The sequence below is a fragment of the Candida tropicalis genome (genome assembly GCF_000006335.3).
Source record: "Candida tropicalis MYA-3404 genomic scaffold supercont3.7, whole genome shotgun sequence".
NCBI classification, from domain to species: Eukaryota; Fungi; Ascomycota; class Pichiomycetes; order Serinales; family Debaryomycetaceae; genus Candida; species Candida tropicalis.
In genome coordinates, this window is record NW_003020059.1 from 627,957 (window position 1) to 655,181 (window position 27,225).

The following is a 27,225-nucleotide window of genomic DNA, read 5'->3' on the forward strand; positions in this document are numbered from 1 at the left end:
GCCAAATTATTATGTTTGGGTCGTGGGCGTAAACACAATTGCAATTACGGTCTGTAGAAATGACGTCATTGAGATATTTTTTTTTTTTTGGGGTGAGATCCACGGTGAGTTGTTAGAGATGTTTGTGGTTAAAAAAATTGTTCTGTTCTGTTGCCATTGTCAATCGAGATTGGGTTTTTATTGGTCCAAAACGTTTTGTGAGAGAAGCAAAATATCACCATGAAACTAATCAGTAAATCTCGTATGCATTAACTATTGATCTTCATATAGGGATATAACATTGTGCTGTTCTGTTCTGTGCTGTGCTGTTATGTTTCCCTGTTTATGGTGAGACTAACGTTGGTTACTAAAAAAACAGCACCTAATTTATGTGGGTTGTTGTTTTTGAAGCCTTGTCAACTAAAAAAAAAACTTCTTCTGTGTGCAACCACGGTAGCAATAAAAAGAATCTTGTTCATAACCCACAGGGGGCAAACAATAAACAACCTGTGTTGACGATGCCATGTCATGGCTTGTGCTCTGTATTTGTTATCTCTAGGAAAGTGTGTGTTGTACAGTGATAACTCAGATATATAGAGATAGACAACAATGGACAAGTACCTATCATGATGACGCTTTGTCTACTTTTTTTTCATTTCTCCTCTTTTTGGCTTTATGTAGTTTTAGTTTTAGTTTTGGTTTTAGTTTGTGATTCATTCACGTTTATTTTTTCACACTGTAAAATTGTATCTGTAGCGATTTTTTTTAAGAAAAAGATACCACGCACTACTACTGCTACGACTACTACTACTCCCACACGCGGGAATACGATAATAAAAATAATATTCAAATACTTCCATTACCCAACCAACAAGTGGAATACTACTATCGAGTCGCTTATTCTATATTATTAATAACTATATTTATATAACAACTTTAAAATTAAAAAAGACCCATAATTTCTTCTTTCCTCTTTACCCCTTACACCATAAAGAAGAAAATCTTAATTTGAAGGAATCCCCAAAAAGAAGCAAGAAAAAAAAAACATCTTCAAAATAGAAACAGAGTGTTGAAAGAAAGAAAGTTATACGAAGCTTATTATCTACATTAGATTGATATAACGGCTTACACTTTGGATATTTGTTTTTTTATTATTATTATTTCATTAGGATTTAGAGCACTTGTTGTTTGCAGTTTTGTCAACTATTTTCCTAAGTTTTTGTTTTTTAATTTTAATCTTTTAGTGTTTCTTTTCCCCTTTGTTTTATTTTAACAACATTATTTTTCCAAGATTATTCCTCCTATCAAGAAACAAAAGATAACTGCTACTGATTCAGCTTCTAATCCTCAGATTAGCAGTAATAGTAGTTATAATAGCATCGATAATAATATTGGCACACACAAAATCCCTGCTATGTTATCAACCTCGTCTTATTCCCAAGATGAAATCTTGAAAATACTCGAAGACCCTGATTTATACCAACAACATTATAAGGACATACGAAATGACTTGATCAAACATATCAGACAACAGAACTTGACTATCAACGATTACAAAAATGAACTAGAAACATCAAAAACCGCAAACAAGGCGTTTCAACAGGCGTTGAGTGAGATTGGTACCGTTGTTATTTCTGTCGCCATGGGTGACTTGTCCAAAAAAGTAGAGATCCATACCGTTGAAAATGATCCCGAAATTTTAAAGGTTAAAATTACTATCAACACTATGATGGACCAGTTACAAACATTTGCCAACGAAGTTACAAAAGTTGCCACAGAAGTCGCAAACGGTGAATTGGGAGGACAAGCAAAAAACGATGGATCTGTGGGGATTTGGCGTTCATTAACTGATAATGTCAATATCATGGCTCTTAATTTGACCAACCAAGTTAGAGAAATTGCCGATGTTACTCGAGCTGTTGCCCGAGGAGATTTGTCAAGAAAAATTAATGTTCATGCCCAGGGTGAAATCTTGCAGTTGCAACGTACAATCAACACGATGGTGGACCAATTACGAACTTTTGCCTTTGAGGTGTCTAAAGTTGCTAGAGATGTCGGTGTTTTAGGTATTCTAGGTGGGCAAGCATTGATCGAGAATGTCGAAGGTATTTGGAAAGAATTAACCGATAACGTAAATGCCATGGCGCTCAATTTGACTACCCAAGTCAGAAATATTGCTAACGTCACCACGGCTGTTGCCAAAGGTGATTTGTCAAAGAAAGTCACTGCTGATTGTAAAGGGGAAATATTGAACTTGAAATTAACCATTAATCAAATGGTGGATCGATTGCAGAATTTTGCCCTTGCCGTGACTACATTATCTAGAGAAGTCGGAACATTGGGTATTCTAGGCGGGCAGGCAAATGTGCAAGATGTGGAAGGTGCTTGGAAACAAGTCACTGAAAATGTTAATTTGATGGCCACAAATTTAACTAATCAAGTGAGATCCATTGCTACCGTCACTACTGCAGTTGCACACGGTGATTTGTCGCAGAAGATTGATGTGCATGCCCAAGGTGAGATTTTGCAGTTGAAGAATACAATCAATAAAATGGTGGATTCATTACAGTTGTTTGCCTCAGAAGTGTCCAAAGTTGCACAAGATGTTGGTATCAATGGTAAATTGGGGATCCAAGCTCAAGTAAGTGATGTGGATGGATTATGGAAAGAAATCACATCAAATGTCAATACTATGGCCTCGAATTTGACATCACAAGTGAGAGCATTTGCTCAGATTACTGCTGCCGCTACAGATGGTGATTTCACCAGATTTATTACCGTCGAAGCGCTGGGTGAAATGGATGCTTTGAAGACAAAGATTAATCAAATGGTGTTCAATTTAAGAGAATCGCTTCAAAGAAATACTGCTGCAAGAGAAGCTGCTGAATTGGCAAACAGCGCAAAATCAGAGTTCTTGGCTAATATGTCGCATGAGATCAGAACCCCTTTGAATGGTATTATCGGGATGACTCAATTATCCTTGGATACAGAGTTGACTCAGTATCAAAGAGAGATGTTGTCTATTGTACACAATTTAGCCAATTCCTTGTTGACTATCATTGACGATATTTTAGATATTTCAAAGATTGAAGCTAACAGAATGACTGTTGAACAAATAGATTTTTCCTTGAGAGGTACTGTTTTCGGTGCATTGAAAACACTTGCTGTTAAGGCGATTGAGAAAAACTTGGATTTGACATATCAATGTGACTCGTCTTTCCCTGATAACTTAATTGGTGATTCATTTAGATTGAGACAAGTTATTTTGAACTTGGCTGGTAATGCTATCAAATTTACCAAAGAGGGTAAAGTTAGTGTTAGTGTCAAAAAATCAGATAAAGTAGGCGAAGATTCTGATAAATTATTGTTGGAGGTTTGTGTTAGCGATACTGGTATTGGTATTGAAAAGGACAAATTGGGATTGATTTTTGATACTTTCTGTCAGGCCGATGGTTCAACAACTAGAAAGTTTGGTGGTACTGGTTTAGGTTTATCTATTTCCAAGCAATTGATTCATCTTATGGGTGGTGAGATATGGGTAACTTCTGAATATGGATCTGGATCTAATTTCTACTTCACTGTCAGTGTCTCACCTTCAAATATCAGATATACTAGACAAACGGAACAACTATTGCCATTCAGTTCTCATTATGTTTTATTTGTTTCTACTGAGCACAGTGACGAAGAATTACAAGAAATTGGAGAAGGAATCATCGAGTTGGGTTTGAACCCAATAATTGTTAGAAATATCGAGGATGCAAGCTTGTCTGAACCAATCAAATATGACATCATCATGATTGATTCCATTGAAACCGCCAAAAAATTGCGTCTACTTTCAGAGGTTAAATATATTCCATTGGTTTTGGTACATCATTCGATTCCTCAATTGAACATGAGAGTCTGTATAGATTTGGGTATTTCGTCATATGGTAACACGCCATGTTCAATAACTGATTTGGCCAGTGCCATAATACCTGCATTGGAATCTAGATCTATTTCTCAAAATTCAGACGAATCCGTTAGTTATAAGATTTTATTAGCTGAAGACAACCTTGTGAATCAAAAATTAGCTGTCAGGATATTGGAAAAACAGGGTCATCAAATAGAAGTTGTTGAAAATGGTTTAGAAGCGTATGAAGCTATCAAGAAGAACAAGTACGATGTTGTGTTGATGGACGTTCAAATGCCGGTAATGGGAGGATTTGAAGCCACAGAAAAGATCAGACAATGGGAAAAGAAGTCCAATCCAATTGATTCGTTGAGTTTCAGAACCCCAATCATTGCCCTTACTGCTCATGCGATGTTGGGGGATCGTGAAAAATCTTTGGCCAAGGGTATGGATGACTACGTTTCAAAACCATTGAAACCAAAGTTGTTGATGCAAACCATTAATAAGTGTATTCATAACATCAACCAATTGAAGGAGTTGTCGAAACAAAACAACAATAATCGAACATCGGATTTTGCCAAGAATTTAAAGAAAGGTGCCATTAAAAGTGGCAGTGGAACCTTATTGAGTAGTCTTGGTAATAGTCCAACTAGTGGTTCAAGCAAAAGTGCAGTTACTCCTAATAGAAATGGGTACTCAACATCAGCATCGTCCTTGGACTTGTCACGTACAGGTAGCCCTGTGAGGTCACATTCCAACGACCATATTCCATCAAGACCAGGAACATTGGCTCAAGGAAAGAGATCTGCTACCGAGACGTCATTATCCTGTATTACAAGCTCAGATGATAAGATCACCGAAATTACTGGTGACTCTGGGGATCAGGATGGTAAAGAGGTTTCTGACTTTTAGGTGGTTGTGGAGCTTACAAGGCGAGTAGACTCCCCTGAATATTATTGCATTCAAAAATCCTATGTTTATTCTATATTATTTCCATTGATTTAAAGAAACGTTTTTTTTTTGATTGTATAGTGTATATTAGATTTTTAAAGATTACATATTTACAGTATATTTATTTGTTCGACAATAGCTACCCATCTAGAAACACCCCTTGGATGGTTTTTTTTTTGCAACACTATTGACTGTCGGTGCCTAAATGTAACGTGAATTATAATTGGTCGTTGCGTGGTTCATTATCAGTAGGGCTTACACGACCGTCCTGACAAACAAAAAATGTCCATTTTTAATTGCGAATCCAAAAAAAGGTTTATTAAACACCATTTTGAGTCATTATCTTGGCAATCTTAACAAATACAAAACTATGTCATTTCATCAGCAGTATACACTGACACCAATTCCTGATAAGCAACAACTTGTTAATCAATATGTTGGTAAGTCAATTAATGATTTACCAACACCCGCACTTATAATCAACAAACTGAAATATGTATCAAATTGTCAACGTATGGCAGATAATGCAACTTCATTAGGTGCCAAGTTTCGTGCTCATGTTAAAACACATAAAACATTGGAAGGAACTAAAATACAAGTCAATGGTTATACAGATCGTATTGTTGTATCTACTATGATGGAAGCTTGGAACATTGGAGAATATAATCGTATTAAAGATGTTCATTTCAGTTTACCAGTGGTTAAGTCAAGTATTCCTCAATATGCAGAGTTTGCTAACCATGTAGAAAGGTTTTCCATTATGGTAGATAATGTGGATCAAATAGATGCATTGGTTTCATTTAGAAAGAAGAACCAGGGTATTAAAAGGTGGTCAGTATTCGTCAAAGTCGACCAAGGGTATCATAGAGCAGGATTAGAAGTCCATCACCAAGCAATGGATCAATTATTAAAGAAATTGTTACAAGATGAAGAAACCAAACTGCAGGTTGAATTATTTGGTTTCTATTGTCATGCAGGAAACTCATACTCGGTAGGTGACGAGTTATCTGCTAAAAATTTACTAGTTGAAGAAATCCAAAATGTCAATAATGCTGCGAAAATTGCTAAAAAATTGGATCCAGAGATTTCATTAGTTCTTTCAGTAGGTGCTACCCCAACAGCTCATGCATCCGAGATGTTAACTACAGATGAGTTGACTCGTGTATTGGGTGGAGAATCACTTGTAGGAGAATTAGAGTTACATGCTGGTAATTATCCATGTTGTGACTTACAACAAATGGCAACAGGTTGTGTTGATGAGAAAAATGTATCATTATCAGTATTGGCTGAAATTGTATCCACTTATCCAGATAGGGGAGATGAAAAGCCTGGTGAACAACTTATCAATGCTGGTGTTCTTTCATTAGCAAGAGAATCAAGTAAGATACCAGGTTTTGGAAAAGTTGTGAAACCAAATGGATATGGCGATTGGATTGTTGGGAAACTTAGTCAAGAACATGGAATATTGAAACCAAGTGGAGAAGATCCAAATAAATCATGTAGATTCTTCCCATATGGAACAAAAATAAGAATTATTCCACAACATGCATGTATTTCTGCTGCTTGTTTCCCATATTATTTTGTTGTTGGGGAAGATGATGAAACAATTGAGGATGTTTGGGTTCCATTTAAACACTGGTGAGCTTTTAATCACACTTAAAAGATGTTAAGTTGGTGGTGTATAGTGACACTTGTTCCATTTGGCGAGTGAATGCTATTGTCAACGACCTTCACCTGTCATTAGCTATCGAGGAATTACATAGAAAACTGAATTATAGAATAGGTATAATTACAATAGATTTCTAACAGATCTCTTTTTTCTTGAATAAAGTTATACTAGAAATTGATAGTTTCGTTCGTAATATAAGTAGCATTTTGATCAGGGAATGGGGAAAATACACCTGACTGCAAATTAGTCCATTGCGTAATGTTTCTTAGTTTTGTGTTGTCTTCTGTAATTATCTATAAAATGGTTTACACACGTACTTTCAAGCTTGTCACGTGTAATACAGACAAGTGAATATCAAGAACTCTTAGATATACACATAATTAATCAGCCTATACATCAAGGTACAAATTATCATTGTTTTTTATGACATGTTTCATAATACTTTCCACTGAACAAATAGCATATTCTATAATTTTTAATATTTAATCACGAAAATTTACCAAAAATTTATTAATTTATTAAACATCAAGAATCTCAGTTTAAACTGATTCACTCTGCCTGATGAAGTGGAGTAATGATGAAGTTCACACTTCTCTGGCATTGCACAACCCATTCTACGCTGAATTCATAGAGTCAGTTTCTGATCACGTCTGAGCAAACGCGTCTTCTCAAGTGACGCGAAGAGTGAAGGAGAAAAATGAAACTTAAGAGAGAGAAAAAAAAAAAAAATCTATCAAATAGAAAGAACAAAATTTGTAAGCTACTTTTATTATTTTCTTAAAGCATTATCATCTTTTTATTTGAATCCTTTAAGGTTATATCTGGAGAGAAAAACAACGTAACAAATGTCTGCCCCAAAAAGAGCTTTGGAAGATACTCACCAAGATCAAGCACACTCTCTACCAGTGGCATCACAATCGATCAATGGTCAGCTAGAATTAACACCATCACAAGAGCAACTTCTTAAGAAAGTCAAACTTCCTAATGGATCTGAAGAACCATCTGAATTTGAAAGAGAATTACTAAATATGACTCAAGCAGCTCGTGATTTGGAAAATGATGACGATCAATCTTGGTCCAGACCTCCATTACCTAGCGATTTTAATCCTGATTTGGAAGATATTTCATTTCAACAATTGGATGCAGAAGAACATTCCGATGATATTGACACCTATGCAAGATTTTTTGGGATTACTAAAGAAGGTCGTTCGGTGTTGTGTAATGTGACTGGTTTTGTTCATTATTTCTACAGCCCTGTTCCTAAGGGTTTCTTGAAGGATGAGCATTTGAATGATTTTGTAAGCTATCTTCAAGCCAGACACGAAGGTATCGAGAAGGTAGAAATCAAATTAAAAGAGTCAATCTGGGGTTACAATAAGAATATCAAAACACCATACTTTAAAATATATGTGAACGGAAATCGAAATATTACCAAAGTACGTGGCGCATTTGAGAGGGGTCAAATCCAGTTCAATGATATGTTCCCGTCAGAATCAGTTACATATGATAACATTAATTATTTATTGAGATTGATGATTGATTGTAAAATCACTGGGATGTCCTGGATAACACTACCAAAAACAAAGTATAAATTGGTTACCAAAAAGATTTCCACATGTCAGATTGAATGTTCAATAGATTACCGAGACTTGATTTCTCATCCATCAGAAGGTGAATGGTTGCAAATGGCACCACTTCGTATTTTATCATTTGACATTGAATGTGCTGGGAGAAAAGGTATTTTCCCTGAAGCAAAGCACGATCCTGTCATTCAAATTGCCAACGTTGTTCAAAGATCAGGTGAATCGAAACCTTTTATTAGAAATGTTTTCACTGTTGGTTCTTGTTCACCAATTATTGGTTCTCAAATCTTTTCTCACGAAAAGGAAGAGGATATGTTGATGCATTGGAAGGAGTTTATTTGTGAAGTTGATCCTGATGTTATTATTGGTTACAACACAGCAAACTTTGATATTCCTTATGTTTTGAGACGTGCCGAAGCATTGAAATTGCCAAAGTTTCCATTTTTTGGAAGATTGAAACTGGTCAAGCAAGAAATTAAGGATTCTGTTTTCAGTTCACGAGCATATGGTACAAGAGAGAACAAGGTGGTCAACATTGATGGAAGAATGCAATTGGATTTGTTGCAATTCATTAATCGTGAGTATAAATTGAGATCGTACACGTTGAATTCTGTATCGGCCCACTTTTTAGGTGAACAAAAAGAAGATGTCCAACACTCGATTATTACTGATTTACAAAACGGAAATAGTGAGACGAGACGAAGATTGGCAGTATATTGTTTAAAAGATGCATTTCTTCCCTTGAGGTTACTAGACAAACTTATGTGTTTGGTCAATTACACGGAAATGGCAAGAGTCACAGGTGTTCCATTTTCTTACTTGCTTTCCAGAGGTCAACAAATCAAAGTTATCTCTCAGTTGTTCAGAAAATGTTTACAAGAAGATGTGGTTATTCCTAACCTTAGAAGTGAAGGCACCAATGAAGAATATGAGGGTGCGACTGTTATTGAACCAGAACGTGGTTACTACGATGTACCTATTGCAACTTTGGATTTTAGTTCTTTGTATCCATCTATTATGATGGCGCACAACTTGTGTTATACCACATTGCTTAACAAAAAGAGTATTCAGGCATATGGTTTGACTGAAGACGACTATACAAAGACTCCGAATGGGGATTATTTTGTCAAATCAAGCTTGAGACAAGGTATCTTGCCAACAATTTTGAACGAATTGTTGACTGCAAGAAAGAAAGCGAAAGCTGACTTGAAAAAGGAGACAGATCCATTCAAGAAAGATGTTCTTAATGGTAGACAATTAGCTTTAAAGATTTCTGCAAACTCCGTTTATGGTTTCACTGGTGCAACAATCGGTAAGTTGCCATGTTTGGCCATTTCGTCGTCTGTTACTGCTTTTGGTCGTGAAATGATTGAGAAAACCAAGAATGTTGTTCAAGATTATTATTCTAAAAAGAATGGGCATCCTTATGATGCTAAAGTCATCTATGGTGATACTGATTCGGTCATGGTTTGTTTTGGTTATGAGGATTTGGAAACATGTATGAAATTGGGCGAAGAAGCAGCAAATTACGTCTCAACAAAATTTAAGGATCCTATCAAATTGGAGTTTGAAAAAGTCTACTTCCCATATTTATTGATCAATAAGAAGAGATACGCCGGGTTGTATTGGACAAGACCGGAAAAGTTTGACAAGATGGATACCAAAGGTATTGAAACAGTCAGAAGAGATAATTGTCGATTGGTGCAAAATGTGGTTACGAAAGTGTTGGAGTTTATCTTGGAAGAACGTGATGTTGGTAAAGCAGAGAGATTTGTTAAACAAACCATTGCTGACTTGTTGCAGAATAGAGTTGATTTATCCCAATTGGTCATTACCAAAGCTTACTCAAAACATGATTATTCTGCTAAACAAGCACATGTTGAATTAGCCGAAAGAATGAAGGCAAGAGATCCTGGTTCTGCACCACAGTTGGGGGATAGAGTAGCGTACGTTATCATTAAAACTGGTAGTGACAAGAATTACGAAAAATCAGAAGATCCATTATACGTGTTGGAAAATTCTTTACCTATTGATGTGAAGTATTACTTGGAACAGCAGTTGACAAAGCCATTGGAAAGAATCTTCAATCCTATCTTGGGAGACGCAAAGACAAGGGAGTTGTTGAATGGGGACCACACAAGAACAATTAAAGTTGCTGCTCCTAAGAAGGCGGGTGGACTCATGAGATTCACAAAGACATTGGAAGTTTGTATTAGCTGTAAGAATCCTTTGAAGCCAGGAAACCATGGGGCATTGTGTCAAAATTGTATTGTTGACGGTAAAGGTCCAGATTTATATGGTGCTGCCCTTTCGCAGATGAATTATTTGGAGAATAAGTTTTCAAGATTGTGGACGGAATGTCAAAGGTGCCAGGGTTCACTCCACCAAGAAGTATTGTGCTCCAATAAAGATTGTCCTATTTTCTATATGAGAAAGAAGGCAGAGAAAGATGTACATCAAAAATCTATTGAACTTGTAAAATGGGATCAAACAGATTGGTAAAGACATGGAATGCATATATTAAACTTTTACTATATATATGTAGCAATTAATTATTTCTTCTTTTACTTCGTGATACTATATAAAAATACAAAATTATTCTAAGTTATAACATGGAAATACAAAAAAAAAAATCATAGCGTCTCTATTCTTCTAATTCTTCATATTTTTCAACTCTGTCTTCAGCTTTATCTTCGTCTTCGATTTTAACACCCCCACTAACAGAAAATTGACCACCAGCACCAATAAGAAGAATATCTTCATGTTTTGTAGCAGTGTTGACGATTCTGGTTGGAACTTCAACATCATCAATAGAAGGACCTAATCCTACACCATAAGTTTCTGCAAAACCCCAGGCGTAAACAAATCCATCATCGGTAACAGCAAATGAATGATGGGAACCAACACCGATGGTTTTAATTAAAATATCCTTTTTGGCATTAAACTCAATTTTAGTAGGAGTTGGGACTGATCTTGGTTTACCATGTTGGTCCTTAAATGTGGATTCTGGTAATTTATCAGTTGGAATACCAATTTCTTTCATATCCAATCTACCCCAAGAGTAGACGTGTCCATCATCAGTAAGAGCCAATGTGTGATGTTCACCAGCAGCAATCTGTTTGATTTTCAATTTTGATAATTCCTCAATTATGGTTGGTTTTGTCAAAACGGATCCATCTTCTAACTCACCATTGGCACCAGTTAATGCACATTGTCCATATTGGTTTAAACCCCAAGCATAAACATTATCTGCATGGTCAATTGCAAAACAATGGAAATCACCACTTGCAATATACTTAATGTTATATAATCCAAATTGTTGAGGTTCTAAACTTCTAAATCTATGTCTCTCCAAAATTCTTCTACCCAATTGGTATTGTTGTCCATTACCCCATGCATAAACTATACCCTTGGAGTCAAGAGCCAATAAGTGATCTTTACCGGCAGCTAATTGGACAATATTTTTAAGCTCCTTGATTTTTAATGGAGTCTTTTGAATCTTGATTTCATCACGTAAAAATCCCAATAAACCTTCATTACAACGGAAACAACCCCAGGCATAAACGTCTCCATTATCAAGTAATACTGCACTTAAATTGTCAGTTGCAGCTAATTGAACAATACTGGAATCCTTTGGAAGGTTTTCAACCAATCCAGGAGTAGATTCAGCTTCATTTAAATCTCCATCTTCATCATCATCACTAGCATCTGCATCCATATCTTTTAGAACTTCTTTTGCTTGAGATGTATCTCTTCCTAAAACACCACTATCATTTCCACCCCAAGACCATACTCTATTCTTACCATCTAATGCCAAAGTATGCATACCACCGACTGCAAAATCAACAATCTTGGTTCCATTCAATTTTTCTTCAGTCAAGAATGGGTTCAATCTTGGTCTTTTAACTTCTTTATTTTTAGAATCAGGTCCCAAACCCAATTCACACATGGATCCGGTACCCCAGACAAATATATCTAATGGAGTTGTTTTTGTCTTTGGTGATTCATTAATGTTTGGTAATTTAGAATAGGAATGCAAGATAAATGAGGAAGTGGCAAATGAACCAGTTTTTAATTTCTTAGTTCCATTCTTGCCATTGGCCTCGCTCTTTCTCTTTCTTTCTAAGGCAACCATTGTGTTCTTAATTTGTATTGAGTGTGCAATTGAATCAATAATAAAAAACGGGAAAGCTTGAGAAGAATCTGGTTGAAAAAAAAAAAAAAAAAAACAATTGAACAAAATCCGTCGATGGTGATGATGTTTACAAAAAGGCTTGCTCTTTGTCGGGCGAGCGAACGAAAAACAAAAAAGAAACAGACAGACAGACAGACAGACACACGAGAGCGCGAGAACGGGGACAGAAAAAATACACTACCGATTAGTAATCTTTCACGTGACTAAAATTATTGATTGGGGGTATTAAATTAATATATAGTATCTAAATATACGTTCTAAATGGTTTCATTCAATGGATTATGACTTGGAACAGAGTATCCAGATCTTTTATTCATCCATTTATTTTTTGATTCAACAAAGAATCTAGCGTAGTTTTGGATCAAGTAACCAAGTGAACCAACGGCTCTGAAAAGGGCTAAAATTGCCACAGACCATAAAATAAAACCAAGGTAAATATTACTTGCAGTGTCACCAGGTTGATAGACTTGAACCATGGTCATGATGAAAACCAAGTTGGAAACTAACCAGAATAACACAACTCTTGTTCTAACATCTTTGGCGTAATCATCACCATCCAATGGTGCTTTTGGTTCAGAAGATCTACCAAAAGTGAGTTTCTTGTTGGATCTCTTGGAACGGATATTGTATAATGTTTCCAAATAGTCTTCATCGATATTGGTGTCGACTATAACAGCTTCGAACTCACCACTTGCGTTCTTCTCAATAATATATTGGTTTTTGATATCTTCTTGTGGATTGTTATCACCTTTGGTACCCCATGAAACATCATGTGTGTTACAGAATGCAAAAATTTGCAAAGTACAAGTGTAAGAAGGAATCATCAAAAAGTATTGGATGGAACAGGTGACCATATGCCATGGGTCCAAATAAAGAATTGACATCAATGTGTACAACCCATATGTAGATAATAAAGAAATAACAATACTGACAAGAACATATGTCGAAGTACCACTCTGACCAAATTCAGAAATTGTTTGAATCACAAACACAAGACCAACAATCAAGGCGTACAATGAACAAACAGTCAACAAGATGATCAATGTCTTGAAAATATTCTTTGAAGCATGTGGTCTATTACCAATGGAGACAATAAACAACGAGGTCAAAATACATATACAAAGATAATTGAACAAGGTAAAAATCCAAAAACCACCATTGTGTCCAAGACTTGTATAATTAACCAATGACCCAGTTAAGAAATAAAAAGTCAAATAGAAATTACTAAGTGAGAAGAATGAAAACACCAATGATATCAACTGATAAAGGAATTCAACATGCAACCAAAACTTTCTCAAGTAAGAATGATCTGTGGTCCAAATTTTCTTAAAGTGATACAACGAATACAAAGCAGCAAAGAAAGCACCATTTATCCATCTTCTTCTTTGAGATAAGAATTCGGCAATTGATTCAGGAACATCTGTCTCACCAGTGGCAGACTTGACAAATTTCAATACCCAGTTTTCGTTTCGTTTAGACACAAGTTCCCAACATAAAATTCTATCTTCGGCCAAGTACATATTTGCTTCAAAGAAATTAGCTTTGGTGTTTTCTTTGTCTTGATCATGGGCACACAACAAATCTTCACCTTTGAAATAGGCCGCCAAAGGTCCTGTTCCATCTTCATGATTCTTTAATGCAATGTAACGATATGCTGATAAAGCACCTGGCAAGACAGAAATATATCCAAATAATGACTCCAAAGGTTTATCAAGAATATTTGATAACTTGTACTCAAAATTTTGTGAAGCTACTAATGGATTAGTCAAATTAATCCAACCTCTACCTTTCATGGCTTTGATTTCACCAGCGGCACCTGCAACGTTCGAGTCTCTATCAAAAGCTTTCCAAAGATTATAAATCGCGTGGTTGTCTGGTTTGGTACCCACATCCAATAATACAATGACATTAGGATCCAATACTGGACAAAAGGCATTTAACAACCATCTATGAGAATTGATCTTCTTTTGGTTTGATTCCTTTAAACAAAACAATACTTGAACAGGTGCTAAATTCTTTTCATCACCTTTAAACTTTAAATTTTCATCAATTGAAATTTGTGTAGTGTACTCAAATAAATGGGCATGAACCTTTTTATTGTTAACGTAAGGTCTAGCTAAGTTATCTTGGTAGCACCCGGTTGCTGTTAATAACTCTAATACATTTTGGTTTACCTTATTTCTACCATCGGCAACAATAATGACTTGAATCTTCTTCCAACTTTCTTTACCCCAAATTTTTGATTTGTTTCTGGAACACAAGTGGGCAATATTCTTCATCACACCGTGCATTGTTCTGGCAAAAGCAACCTCATCTTCATTATACATGGTGATACAAATGACAATTTCAGTTTCTCTACCATATTTTGCAGCACGCAATGTAAATCCTTCACTAGAGAAGTTGTCTGGGTCGGAAGTACAAGCAGTGTATGACATATTGGTAAACTCACCAAATGGTGATTCTGTTCTAGTTAACACTTTTTTCAATTCAGATGGTACTGGGTTTTCCAACACTAAATTACCTTCTTTACCACCAACCAATCTAACTTTTCTCTTAGTTATTGTCTTTTCTCTATTAGGAACATATCCGTTTTCAATATTATGCATGATATTTCCGTCAATGGATGCCCCAAAGTATGTGTCAGTTCCTTGGTCATCGCCATTAGTGTCCTCATCTGATACATAAGAGGCCCCACTGTAAGCAGTCACTTCAGAATGTAATGATTTGGTTTCGTATTCATGTCCTTTCTCATATGACTTATAGTCATAATCATCATTAATGGTGCCCTCGTCACTGTGTCTAGAATTAGCTTCGGCGAAAGTTTCTGGACTAAAAATTGGTTTTGGTGGTGGAAGGAACCTTTCACTTATAGTAGCACTTGTTTTAAATGAACGACGCGGAGAACCTCTATTTTCAAACGGATCATCACCTTCATTTGTATCATCGTCATCAGACATGATGACTTCTGTCATCTTTTGTCTTTTAGGAGATTCTCTGCTGGTAAACTGAGCACGAGGTGTTATTTCACGACCACCTGTTTTCCCATATTGTAAATCTGGTGTGTTATCATAAATGTTTCTACTGCTTGACCCAAATGCTTTACTCTTGGAGAAAATGTTTGGAGACTGTCTTGGGGATGTTTGTTGTTGTTGTTGATGATTAAATGAAGTAGTGGAGGCAGGAAACCCTACAAATTCACTAGCATTGCCATCTTCGTCATCAGAATCAAAATTTAATGGAGTATAGTTCTTACGTGGTGAACTTCTATCACTCGTATAGGCAGCAAATGGTAAACTTGGAGTTTTGTTGGATGATTGAAAGAATGGATCATCAGCCTCGTCGTCACTGAGGTTTTCGAATGGGTTCTTCATTGAATTGATTGACTTTACTTAACCTTTGAATTCAAAATAACTAGAAGTAATATCAAAAAGAAAAAAAAAATATGAAATTGAATGAAGGAAAGAAGTAGATTTTTTTTTAGTTTAACAAAAAGCTGAAACTTTCAATTGGATTTGTACATTTGAAGTAAAGAAATTATCGATGCACTTTCGCAGGCTTTATTATTATTTACATTACATCCCAATTCGGAAGTCTCTGCTACCAAATGCGGAACAACAAACAATAGAAAAAAACAAACAAATTAGACCAATAAATTTATTACGTGCATTATCATCAACGTTCCTCTCTTCCTCATCATCAAGCGAATACTATAAATATGGCCCGTGTCTAGTGTCAGCACTGTGATACTTCTAACTTCCTTCTTTATTGATATAATATTCTACACACGCTTTAAGAGTTGAATTGGGGTAGCATTGTTCTTTGGTTAGTTTTTGGCGCGTCAATGGATCATATTCGTGGTTGGTTAAATGTTGGAACAACCAGGCCCTCTCGTAACTATGCCCTGATGGTGTTATCACAGGATCATGAAATAAATGAAAGGAGATTGGATCACATAAAAATTCAGGTGGTTCGGCGGATATGTCTTTGGATTCATGTTGTTGATTATACCGTAACTCAAACATTTCAATTAATTCTCTAATCTCTTTATTGTATTGAACTGCCAATTTTGTCAAGCCATAATCTAGAACATTTTTCTTTATGTCTTTGCTGAATAACTCACTGGTTTCCCTTTCATAATTTTCCTGCAACAAATGCACCAACTTGTTGAAAAATGGATCTGACGTGGCCAAATATTCTTCCAACTCCAATTTCTTTTTGTAGGTTTTGACTTTCAATAATTCATTATAAATTAACTGGGGTAAGGTATAATGCTTGTAACTTTTCGATTTGGTCAATGACTTTTCATAACTTTCATTTATTAAACGCATACCTTTGTCAAATTTTTTGAATCCATAGACAAGCGATAATCCAGAATAAAACATGGCATCATAGTTCATCTTATCATGGCTCAATGCTAAATTACAGTCTTCCAATATTTTCTTCCATTGAGCTTGTGGGATCTCAGATGATTCATCATTGTGCTGTTGTTTCAGGTTTAAATAGTACGCTTTTGCTCTTGATGAATATAGTTTTGAATTGGAGGAATCGTTTTGTATAGCCAAAGAATAGAAGTTAATTGCCTTGGCATAATCGCCTTCAGCCATATACTCTTGGGCCTTTTCACGGTTCTTCATGACTGATGATAGTTGACTAGAACCAATATGGTTTGATAGTTAAAAAGGCGGGAGGTGGAGGTGGAGGGAGGTTACAAATGAGAAATTTGATGATAATTCTCAGACAGACAAAATGTGAAAATATGAAAAAAAAAGCACGTGACAAATCGGATAAGTATACGGTTTGAGGGTTTGATAGGTAAACGAAGAAAAAAAAACAAAAAACAAAAAATAACCTATCCCTGATTTGAAATTGAAGGGTAATCACGTCAAACAAGATAAAGCGTAATGGGGGATAACAACTTTTACAAACATTCAAATGATTCAAGTTCAACAAGAATATCCAATGTTGATTTCAATACTTTAAAGAAAGTGACAACCAATACATCATTTTCCTCAAATGTTTCAGCATCAACTACCAAGACATCCTTGACGAAATTATTCTCCAAAAAGAAACCGGAATTACAATTGGATACCCAAAGCTTGTCAAGTAGTGCTAGTGATAGTGTGACAACGACCAGATCAAGGAAAAATTCAATGAATTCTCCAGTTTCAAGCACCTTTCATAATCTTTTCCATAGATCACATCACCATCACCACCATCATCATCAGCCACAAATTCAGGAAACACTACAAAAGAATTCAGATGATTCGAAGAAAACTACACTTTGTCTATCGTCCAATAGTTCAAATTCAGTTATACAAGATGTGGAATTAGCTAAAATCTACAATTTTACGAATCCAAACTTTTCAATTGAAGATAATGGGGAAGAAGTTGGATCCCATCCTCATCATTCGAGTAACAACAGTTCGTTTTTGGATATTCACAAGAAGATGTTGGTTCCAGCAGATCTGTACATTCAAAATAAGTTAAACAAGTATCATCAAATTGAAGTTGGGTTGGGAATATATGGAAGCGAGGGTGATGAAAGACCAATTTCAAGTGGCATTGGCGGATCAACGAGTGGCAACAAAGATTCAAGGAATGTTCGAATATACACAAATTTGTATCATTATTTGAAGCCATTATTTGTACCTTCGCAACAGAAAACTACCAGAAAAGGATTCACTAGACCGGTTTCCGAATATGCAGTTGAAGAGTTGGCGAATTTTGTAAAGGATAGTTTTTGTATACCTTCTGCTTCACCTTCGATTGCTTTCCCTGTACAAGATCAAACAGGGGTATCAGCCACTAGTCAGCTTTCACCATCAATCAAGGGTTTTCGTCTGAAGACCAGTAAAAGTAGTACAAAATTATCACGAATGAATACATCGACTACTAGATTTTTTGCATATGGTAGTGAGCAGAAGACGGAAGATTTTGATTACTACAAACTTCGGGAAATATCACAAGATTTGATGACACTATTTGTCAAATGCATGACTGCATTGCACAATGATATTGTTCAACATGATCAGTCGAAGCTTATCCAACAGTTGGGACTTTCCAAAACAGAACAAACTACAGATTTGGCAAAAGCGATGCCCAAGAAACAATGGCTATTGATAATAATTTCATGGAAATATTTTAACAAGGTGATTAGGTTCTATATTATTTCAATATTCCATCCATTACAAGCTTATTTTCAAGAATTGACTGCGATTCAAGAGCATCAATACCAGCATAATTTACAACTGTCACAAGGGATACATAAGACATTATCAATTGATATCGATGATTTATTATTAGGAGCATTTTACAAAGTATTTGTTCTTGATAATGACGATGACATTCAGATTTTTGGGAACAATAGTAATGGTGAAACCAATGAATTATTTATAAACACTATATCTTGGATGAATTCAATTATGTAGTTACAATAAGTAGGATTCTTGTGTTGAGAAATATCCTGATATCTGTTCTGGTAACAAGAAGAAGAGTAATTCAAAGAGTACTGTTTCATCAACCTCAACGTATATCTTTGTATAGTAGATATTGAACTATTGACTCTTTGCATTATCAGAGGGACACAAAAAAATAAACTAAACTTAACCCATACTGTGCACCAAAGACAAAGACAAAAAACGAGAAAAGAAGAAAGAAAAAAAAATTATTCATAAAATTCATAAAATTCATAAAATTCATAAAAGAGAGAAAATTAAACTAAAAGAAGAAGAGTTCAACAAATCATTTGTTGCAGAATCCCGCTTACATATTTTCTATTTTTAATTAGAAAGAACTAGATACCAATAATAATCATGTTAATAAGAAATTATATTAGATCTAATGTTTTAAGACAAGTTCCAATGGGAAGATTTCCAATAAGACAAAAAATTCGTTTATATTCCACTCAAGAAGAACAAGTTGATACAATAATGGATGATTATGAACAGAAAGTATACAATATACTTAAAAATGAATTTGATCCAGTGAATTTACAAGTAAAAGATGTATCTGGAGGTTGTGGAAGTATGTTTGCAATCATTGTTGAGAGTTCAAAATTTAAAGGATTACCAATGATTAAACAACATCGTTTGGTTAATGAGATTCTCAAAGATGAAATTAAACAATGGCATGGATTACAATTGCGTACTAAAGGTGTATAAGGAAAAACTCAAACAAACAAACAAACAAATAATCAAACGTTAAATAGAAATGTATTGTAAATAGAACTATCTAATAAAATTAACTAATTATTTATTTATTTATTTATTTATTTATTCAACAATTTCTTCTTTTTCTTCAATAATTTCTTCTTTAATTTCTTCAATTATTTCGGCTTGAACATCATTGGATTTAACACCTTGTTTAGCAACGTGTTTAGCTCTGTAAGCTCTCCATTCTTCCAAGGCTTTTCTACGAGCCAAAATGGCTTCTCTGACAGCAGCATCAGCTTCCATGGCATCGGCTTCTTCGAATTGGGCACTGTATTCACGCAAGTTAGATCTTACCTTCTTCTTGTCACTGTTGGTCAATAATGATTCAGGTCTTGGTCTCCAGACAAAATCTTTGAATTGATCAATTGAATCATCTCTCAACATATTACCAGTGAATTCATAAAGTCTATAACCATTGTCAATGGCATGTAACCATGATGATGACCATGCAGCAACAAATCTACCAGATGGATCCCAAGAAATATTGGTCATACCAGCAAATTTTTCTGTCTTCAACAATTTAACATTAGCTGGATTAGATTTCTTGTTGTTTTCATCATCGAATGAAACATCGTAAAATTCAAGTTCACCAGAACTTCTTGAGATGGTGGCAACAACAACATATCTTCCCTTTGGAGACCAGAAGATGGTGTTGGAATGCTTGTTTTCAATCTTTGTGTATGCTTTATACTTGGATGATGCATTCTTACCTTTGGTAACTTCTTGAGCGTAGAATGAAATGGTATTCTTAGGAATGGCTGGGTTAGGATTACCATCATCGAGTCTACTGATGGTGATGAATCTTTCTGAATTTGGTTCCCAAGCAAAATTGACAACAACATCCTTCAATTCCAATTTTTCAACAGGAATATCTCTTTCAGAAGTCTTGAAGAATTCCAAATTAGAGAAAACAGTCTTACCAGATTTAGTATGTCTATCAACTTTAACACACAACAATTTACCATTAGATTGCCAGTGCATCTTACAATCACTAACTTGGAACAAGTTGACGGTACGTAAAATTTGTCTGGATGGAATTTGCATCAAGGCAACTCTTGCGGTTTGGTTAGTACTTTCAGGAGTCCAATAACTCAACACGTGTTCACCACCAGTTGCTTTACTATTGTGAAGAGGAACACCAGCTGGAGCCCATTCGAAATCTTGAATACCATCAATTTTAACCAATTTCTTTTCCAATAATTGGAATGAAGGAGTTTCATAGATAGCCAAGGCATCTGGACCTTGACGAGCACAGTATTTATCATCAAAGGACCATTTAACTAATGGCCAAGGCATTTCTTTTTGACCTTCCAAGTGTGGTGGCAATGCAAAAGTTCTAACTGGTTCACCAGTGAGCATATCCCAAATAACCAATTTATGACCTTCACTTTCAGGACCGAATGGGAATTGGGCACGTTCAGTTGTAGAATCTGGCAAAGCAATTGGTACTGGTGACAAAGTAACCATATACTTTTCATTTGGAGAAAAATCAATCAATCTGACTTGTTGATGGAAAAATCTCTTCATACTCTTAAATTCATCACCACCCCAAGATTGAACACCTTGAGGATGGATGGAAAACAAATAAGTACCTTTTGGAGAGAACTTGGCATATTTGGATGTGAAACCTTTTCTTGGTTCAATAACTGGTTCTGGTTCACTGGCCTTTTTATTCCAGTAAACACCAACACTTTCACCAAAATGTAAAACAGCTTGATCTCTTCCTTGTTCATCTTGTAACCAAGATTTCAAGTATCCATGAGATTGGAATGGTTCAATTTCTGGTTCAACAAATTCTTCAGAAACAGCACCTTCAACACCAAATTTTTCCATATCAGATAACTTGTTAACTAACAATCTATGGTTTTGATCCAATTTTTTACCATGCAATTTCTTGATAGCAATATCAGCCATTTCTGGAGTTTTGAATTGAATGAAAAGGTACCCTTTTGATTTTCCACCTTCTAAAGGCATGTAAATACCATCATCTCCTTCAACAATTTCACCTGCTTGAGAAAATAATTTTCTTAAAACTTTGGTTAAAACAGGAACTTTAGCTTCTGGAGCAACTGGGGCACCATCAACAATAACATAATTATCTAAACCAATATCAACTTCATATTTTTCTTCTAAATCAGAAAAATCAATGTCATCTAACTTGATTTCCTTTTCAAGTTGAAGGTAGTCTTCTTCGTTAATGGACATTATACAGAATGGGAATTGTTTTGAAAAAGAGTTTAAAGAGTTCAATATTTTGATGATTCTTCTAGTAAAAAAAAAAAACCCGACTGTATGCGTAAGAGAAAGAACGAAGAAAATTTTTCACTTGGTTTTGAAACATGTGCACGACAATATATATTCTATTTTATTTTTCTTTATTACATTAATCTTCTATAGTACGGTTACTATTTAATTCCTTTAATTTCTGGATTTCCATTTCCATTTCATGGAACCGTTTCTTTGCTTCCAGGTCTTCTAATATTCTTCTTTCTCTTTCAGCTTTCCATTTTTTGGTCAATACACTTGTTCTTAGTTTTGATATTGGTGATAGACTATCCTCTTCTAGACCAAACTCATGCTTTGAGAGTTCATCTTGTAATGATTCGTTTTCTTCTCTCAATTTTTCAACTTGTGCTTTCAATTTCTTGATTTCTTGATTGTCGTTCTCCTTCAATAGTAAGCTAACATGGTCGTTGATAAGAATATCTGTTGCCCTTACAAAAAATTCAAATATTGAATTATGGATGTTTTTGTACTCCAAATGTGATTGTTGATTATTATAGTCCACTGATTTCATATCATTGATTATGCCACACAATTTCTCGTATTTCGTCTTGGAATCCATCAATGATCTATCATCGGCGATTTTATCATATGACTGAATCAACTTTTTGAATTCATTTGTATCAAATAACAATAGCTCTTTGTACTGAAACTCCAAGGTGGATATCTTCTTCTTGATGGAGTCTAAATTATTGGTAGCTTCGTCCATCTTGGATTTCAATTCGTCGTTTTCCTTCTTTAACTGCTCTGTTGTTGACGACAATCTAATACGGTCTGTTCGTAAGCTGCGTTCCTTTTGTAAAGAATTCTCTAACTGAATCTTTAAATTCTCGGACACATCAAGCTGTTGCCTTAATGCTATACTCTTGTGCTGTAATTTCGAGCTTAGATCGGAAATTCGATTTGAAGTTTCTGACGGTGATGCATCTAATGGAGGTCTACTAGAAGGAGATTGCTTCAAAAGCTGTATTTCATTTTGCAAGCCTGAAATCACTTGCTTATATTCTCCAATTTGGCCACTTTGTTGGCTGAGATGCGATTCCTTTTTGTCAATGACATTCTTTAGTTCATTAAACTTTGAAGTCATTATTTCAAAAGTTTTCTTGATTCTACTGGCCTCTGCACGATGAATTGATAACTCGGATTTGAGGTGTTCCCTCTCATTTTGATGATACAGTTCTAAGTTGTTGATTCTCATGAGCAATTGATGTATTGTATCCATGGATTCTTGTATTTGTTGTGGATGGCTATGATTGGAATGCTGATTACTGCTGAGTAACGAAGAAGGAGTTGGTGGGACTATCTGTATGTTGTTGTTATTTTCACCATCTATGCGAGTTAATATCTGTGATTTCAATGCCTCTAGTTTCTCTTCCAAGGTGGGAAATATATAAGAATGATCTAATGGTGTACCGATGGCTCCTTCATCCATCAATGTTTTAATGAAATCGTCAATAGTTACATTCACAGAGTCGATATAGGAATGTAGTTGTTCAATCAGAATCTCCTTTTCCTTTAATTTTGACTCAAATGTACTCAAATTTGAATGCAAATCGCTATTCAATTTCATTGCTTCATCATACTGGAGTTGTAATTCTTCAAGTTTCATCTCTAACTCTGATTTAAGTTTACCTTCATTGCAATTTAAATACTCTCTGATCTTTGATGGGTTATTTCCAGTACTATCTAGCAAATCCATGAGAAATTCTCTCAACTTGACGTATTTAATTTTGAGTTCAATAATTTCTTTATTGAGATATTCTTCTCGGGAGGTTGTGTTAGTACTTTTGATATTAACTGACTCACCATGTTCCAAATTTGGATCGTCATGAAATAAAGACTTTGGCTGAGAGCTATAAATGGATGAAGGTCTCATGTGTCTCCACACCGACGGGTTTCTGGTGGCTTTCGATTTTCTAGGTGATAAACTATTAATTGTCAGGACTTCTTCCTCACTTCCATCGATGGATGTGGGATTTTCTGTATGACCATCTTTTTGTAAACATAGTTGGGATATTCCTGTTTGAAGATTCAACACGTCGTCTAAGGGTTGTTCAGTGGTATACGAACCTCTGACTGTTTCTGAAGGTGAGGAAGAAAAACGTGGAATTATTCCATCAACTGGAGACCCCGGATGTGATATAAATGGACTTGATTGGTCTCTTGATGTTGATGTTAGGGAATCGTGGAGGGGTGTGTGGTTGTGATGTTGGTCTTGACTACAATTCATTGATAAATCCTGTGCCCGTTTAAAAGTAATTACTTGGTCGGTAGGTATGACTTCTTCAGGAGATGTCAAGCCCATGGAATCGTTTGACTCATAAATTGTAGAATCAAAAATCTCAGAATTAGACATATAGCTAGTAAGAACAATGGGAGTATGGAATATGTAGTAGAAATGATTGAAAGTTGTTTCAGTTTTTGTTTACGTTTTAGGAGTATTTTTTTTTTTTTTTTTTTTTTTTAGTTTTGTTTGGGCGTGTCTGGTTGCCATTTTTTTTTTCGCGGGTTGTAAATGTGAATTGTGTGTGTATATATATATATAAATCTACTATGTTACTATACTTACCTAGCTTGCCATTTCTTGATCTTCCTCTTCTTCTTCGTCTTCATCATCATCTTCTTCTTCTGCATGTTTTTTTGCATCTTCTAAAACGTCATCTGGAATAAATTGATGTCTACCTCCAGTGTGTTCTTTACTAACCCAGGATATTTCCAATTCATACTCTTTGTCCTTATTGTCTTCATGTGCCAAATGGATGATTCTTGCAGCATGTTTTATGGCTTCAGCACAGGTCAATTCCTCGTAGTTTAACTTTTCCAATTCAGATTTTGCACTTTGTCTACCTTTACCGGTGGCAGCCCCACTGTAACCCCAACAGGTACCACTTGGTTCTATCATGTATAAATGAGGACCGTTATCGTCGACCCCAGCAACGATTGAAACGACTCCAAAAGGTCTTACTGAGTTGTAACAGGTGTAATTTTGAACATATATTCCCATTCTATCCATCAAGTTTGGTACTGGGATAGGAGTTTTGAAAATGGATTTGTATGATTGTGCTTCGTCACGACATCTATTGACAAAATGACGACCATCTGGTAATAAACCAGAATATACCACACCCACATGTCTATCCACAGTTTGGATTCGTTTATTTTTGCCTGGAACAAGTAATTTCGACTGAATGATTTTTTCAACTGCCAATACTACACCATCTTTACATTTTATACCAATTGATGTACCACCATTCTCCACTGCTTTCATAGCATATTCTACTTGAAAGTTTCTCCCATCTGGGGAGAAAACACTGTTTGATAAATCGTAACCCGTACCAATTGAAGTCATGTTGATGATGAAGAAAGTGTGCTGTAATTAGTAGACAAAGAAAAGAAGTGGCGATTTTTTTTTTCTTTCGTTTTCTCGCTTTCGTTGAAAACTAAGAAAGAAGAAAAAATTAAACCAGTGCACGCATTTAAACTTGGGTATTGATTTTATGAACAACCCTGTAAGAGTTGAGGAATAAAAAACAGAATAGTAGTTACTATTCCTAGTACGATGATTGTAGTGTTTTTAACATGCACGTATCCATTCAAAAGGCGTGGAAAAAGCTGATAATATAAACTAATATTGGTATCCAATGAACCGCATTTAAGCCTTGAATGAGCTGAGTCGAATCAATGTCCGTACGCGTGCGACCTGAAACTTGGCCCATCAAAATCTATACCAAGTAAACTTCAGTTTTTTTCATTGTGAATGTGATAGACAATGACTGTTCAACTACCATGGCCAATCCTAGGGGTTGTTATCCCTTGTATTATCATAGCAACACTTGCTTATGGATCGCATTATTTTATTCTTCAGCATCATTTATCTGTTCGGGAACAATGGATATATGAATTTTATGCCACCATGATTTGGGTATCTTATGCATTTGCCATATTTACTAATCCCGGAAAACCCCCATTAAAGTATACTCCAAAGACAAAAGAAGAGTGGAGTAGGTTTTGCAAGAAATGTAACAACTATAAACCTCCTCGAGCTCATCATTGTCGAACATGTAACCAATGTGTTTTAGAGATGGATCATCATTGTCCATGGACGTTAAATTGTGTTGGACATGGCAACTTGCCTCATTTCATGAGGTTTCTTGGTTGGGTCATTTGGGGTACAGGCTATTTGTTTATACAACTATGCAAGCGTATCATGCAGTATTACGAGGATTCCAATATGCCAAGTTATTTATTTGACAAATGGGAATTAACAGCAGTTATATTTCTTACTCCATTGGATTTTTTTGTTTTTGCCAGTATTTCTGTTTTATTTATCCGTTGTTTGATCAATATTTGTAAAGGTATGACACAGATTGAAATCTGGGAATGGGAAAGAATAGAAACTCAATGGTATAGTGAACGGTTGTGGCTACTGATTAGAGCAAATTACGAAAAATTCCATCACAAACAGTTTCCTAAACTCACTACTTGGACTAAAAGGTATGGAGAAGAAGAACAACAAGAAGAGGAAGACGAAAACTCGGCTGTCCCTAAAAATTTTACTATAGATGATTTGGTGTTTCCGTATGATTTGGGTATTTGGAAAAATCTAACAAATGCTTTGGGGTATCCATATGTTTGGTTGATACCATTTGCTGGCCCACGCACTAATGGGTACAGTCCAGAATTATCCATAGAGTATCAAGAAGATGATCAGTTGAATTTACCATGGCCACCTGATGGTGTTAGACAACAGGAGATAACCGTTGGTCGTGAACATACTGACGAAGAGCTTCGCAAGATTAAGAACTACAGTGAATTGAGAAAACGCTTAGATCCACGTGTGAATGATAAACGAGAGAATTTTGTCAATGATTTGGGTGAACGATTAGTTGATTATGGGGTAGATGCAAGTGATGATGAGTGATGTCATAAAAGTTTTGTTCACTAGAAGTGGATACCCAAATTTTACCATCGAATGCACAAGTAGGTGATATTATTAACCTGATGTGGTGTATTTGGATTGTTGACAATGTTATATAGCTGAACAGATTATAGAAGTATAATATAGGATTCATGATTGGTTCTAGATAACATCGTCGTAAGAACTTCACTTTCAGCAAATGAGAGAAACCAAAGGGAGAAAGACCGACTATAATAAAGAATTTTCTAAGAACGTTTGTTTTCACAGCCATAGACTACCATGTTACCAGATGACAACGTTGTGTGTACGTCTGTCAGTGGTATTACATTGATAAAACGAACATATCTTCCGTTTGTTTCCCTTTCCAAGATAGTAACGATGAGACTATAACGGTTGACTCTAATCACAATATAATCATCAGTGATGCTGTTCATCTATCATTCGATGATTGGGAGAAAATAACCTTACAGAAGAAGCTCCATTAGGTTTTATAGGAGTACATTGGTTAGTTGACGTTGCTGTAGAAATTGTCCTGGCTGTATTCACG

At 35.5% G+C, this 27,225-nt stretch overlaps 12 protein-coding genes across 12 annotated transcripts; 6 read left to right on the forward strand and 6 right to left on the reverse strand. All coding sequences in view use genetic code 12, as the record gives it.

Moving 5' to 3' along the window:
* Positions 1–1,393: 1,393 nt before the first annotated feature.
* On the forward strand, positions 1,394–4,780 carry NIK1 (Nik1p; the record flags this gene model as incomplete). The annotated part of the gene is made up of 1 exon (XM_002550752.1): positions 1,394–4,780. The coding sequence occupies one exon, from the start codon at positions 1,394–1,396 to the stop codon at positions 4,778–4,780; it is 3,387 nt and encodes a 1,128-aa protein (XP_002550798.1).
* A 409-nt stretch (positions 4,781–5,189) lies between these two features.
* On the forward strand, positions 5,190–6,461 carry CTRG_05097 (uncharacterized protein; the record flags this gene model as incomplete). Its single annotated transcript, XM_002550753.1, has 1 exon — positions 5,190–6,461. One exon carries the CDS (start codon positions 5,190–5,192, stop codon positions 6,459–6,461), a length of 1,272 nt encoding a protein of 423 aa, XP_002550799.1.
* Positions 6,462–7,333: 872 nt separating this feature from the next.
* POL3 (DNA-directed DNA polymerase delta) lies at positions 7,334–10,573 on the forward strand (the record flags this gene model as incomplete). Its single annotated transcript, XM_002550754.1, has 1 exon — positions 7,334–10,573. The coding sequence occupies one exon, from the start codon at positions 7,334–7,336 to the stop codon at positions 10,571–10,573; it is 3,240 nt and encodes a 1,079-aa protein (XP_002550800.1).
* Positions 10,574–10,715: 142 nt separating this feature from the next.
* Positions 10,716–12,206, reverse strand: CTRG_05099 (Ran guanyl-nucleotide exchange factor; the record flags this gene model as incomplete). The annotated part of the gene is made up of 1 exon (XM_002550755.1): positions 10,716–12,206. One exon carries the CDS (start codon positions 12,204–12,206, stop codon positions 10,716–10,718), a length of 1,491 nt encoding a protein of 496 aa, XP_002550801.1.
* A 317-nt stretch (positions 12,207–12,523) lies between these two features.
* CHS1 (chitin synthase) lies at positions 12,524–15,637 on the reverse strand (the record flags this gene model as incomplete). The annotated part of the gene is made up of 1 exon (XM_002550756.1): positions 12,524–15,637. The coding sequence occupies one exon, from the start codon at positions 15,635–15,637 to the stop codon at positions 12,524–12,526; it is 3,114 nt and encodes a 1,037-aa protein (XP_002550802.1).
* A 378-nt stretch (positions 15,638–16,015) lies between these two features.
* On the reverse strand, positions 16,016–16,900 carry CTRG_05101 (uncharacterized protein; the record flags this gene model as incomplete). Its single annotated transcript, XM_002550757.1, has 1 exon — positions 16,016–16,900. One exon carries the CDS (start codon positions 16,898–16,900, stop codon positions 16,016–16,018), a length of 885 nt encoding a protein of 294 aa, XP_002550803.1.
* A 267-nt stretch (positions 16,901–17,167) lies between these two features.
* Positions 17,168–18,694, forward strand: CTRG_05102 (uncharacterized protein; the record flags this gene model as incomplete). Its single annotated transcript, XM_002550758.1, has 1 exon — positions 17,168–18,694. The coding sequence occupies one exon, from the start codon at positions 17,168–17,170 to the stop codon at positions 18,692–18,694; it is 1,527 nt and encodes a 508-aa protein (XP_002550804.1).
* Positions 18,695–19,078: 384 nt separating this feature from the next.
* On the forward strand, positions 19,079–19,426 carry CTRG_05103 (uncharacterized protein; the record flags this gene model as incomplete). Its single annotated transcript, XM_002550759.1, has 1 exon — positions 19,079–19,426. One exon carries the CDS (start codon positions 19,079–19,081, stop codon positions 19,424–19,426), a length of 348 nt encoding a protein of 115 aa, XP_002550805.1.
* A 111-nt stretch (positions 19,427–19,537) lies between these two features.
* PRT1 (translation initiation factor eIF3 subunit b) lies at positions 19,538–21,682 on the reverse strand (the record flags this gene model as incomplete). The annotated part of the gene is made up of 1 exon (XM_002550760.1): positions 19,538–21,682. The coding sequence occupies one exon, from the start codon at positions 21,680–21,682 to the stop codon at positions 19,538–19,540; it is 2,145 nt and encodes a 714-aa protein (XP_002550806.1).
* Positions 21,683–21,860: 178 nt separating this feature from the next.
* On the reverse strand, positions 21,861–24,116 carry CTRG_05105 (uncharacterized protein; the record flags this gene model as incomplete). Its single annotated transcript, XM_002550761.1, has 1 exon — positions 21,861–24,116. One exon carries the CDS (start codon positions 24,114–24,116, stop codon positions 21,861–21,863), a length of 2,256 nt encoding a protein of 751 aa, XP_002550807.1.
* Positions 24,117–24,329: 213 nt separating this feature from the next.
* PRE10 (proteasome core particle subunit alpha 7) lies at positions 24,330–25,109 on the reverse strand (the record flags this gene model as incomplete). The annotated part of the gene is made up of 1 exon (XM_002550762.1): positions 24,330–25,109. One exon carries the CDS (start codon positions 25,107–25,109, stop codon positions 24,330–24,332), a length of 780 nt encoding a protein of 259 aa, XP_002550808.1.
* Positions 25,110–25,529: 420 nt separating this feature from the next.
* CTRG_05107 (palmitoyltransferase) lies at positions 25,530–26,681 on the forward strand (the record flags this gene model as incomplete). Its single annotated transcript, XM_002550763.1, has 1 exon — positions 25,530–26,681. One exon carries the CDS (start codon positions 25,530–25,532, stop codon positions 26,679–26,681), a length of 1,152 nt encoding a protein of 383 aa, XP_002550809.1.
* Positions 26,682–27,225: the final 544 nt, after the last annotated feature.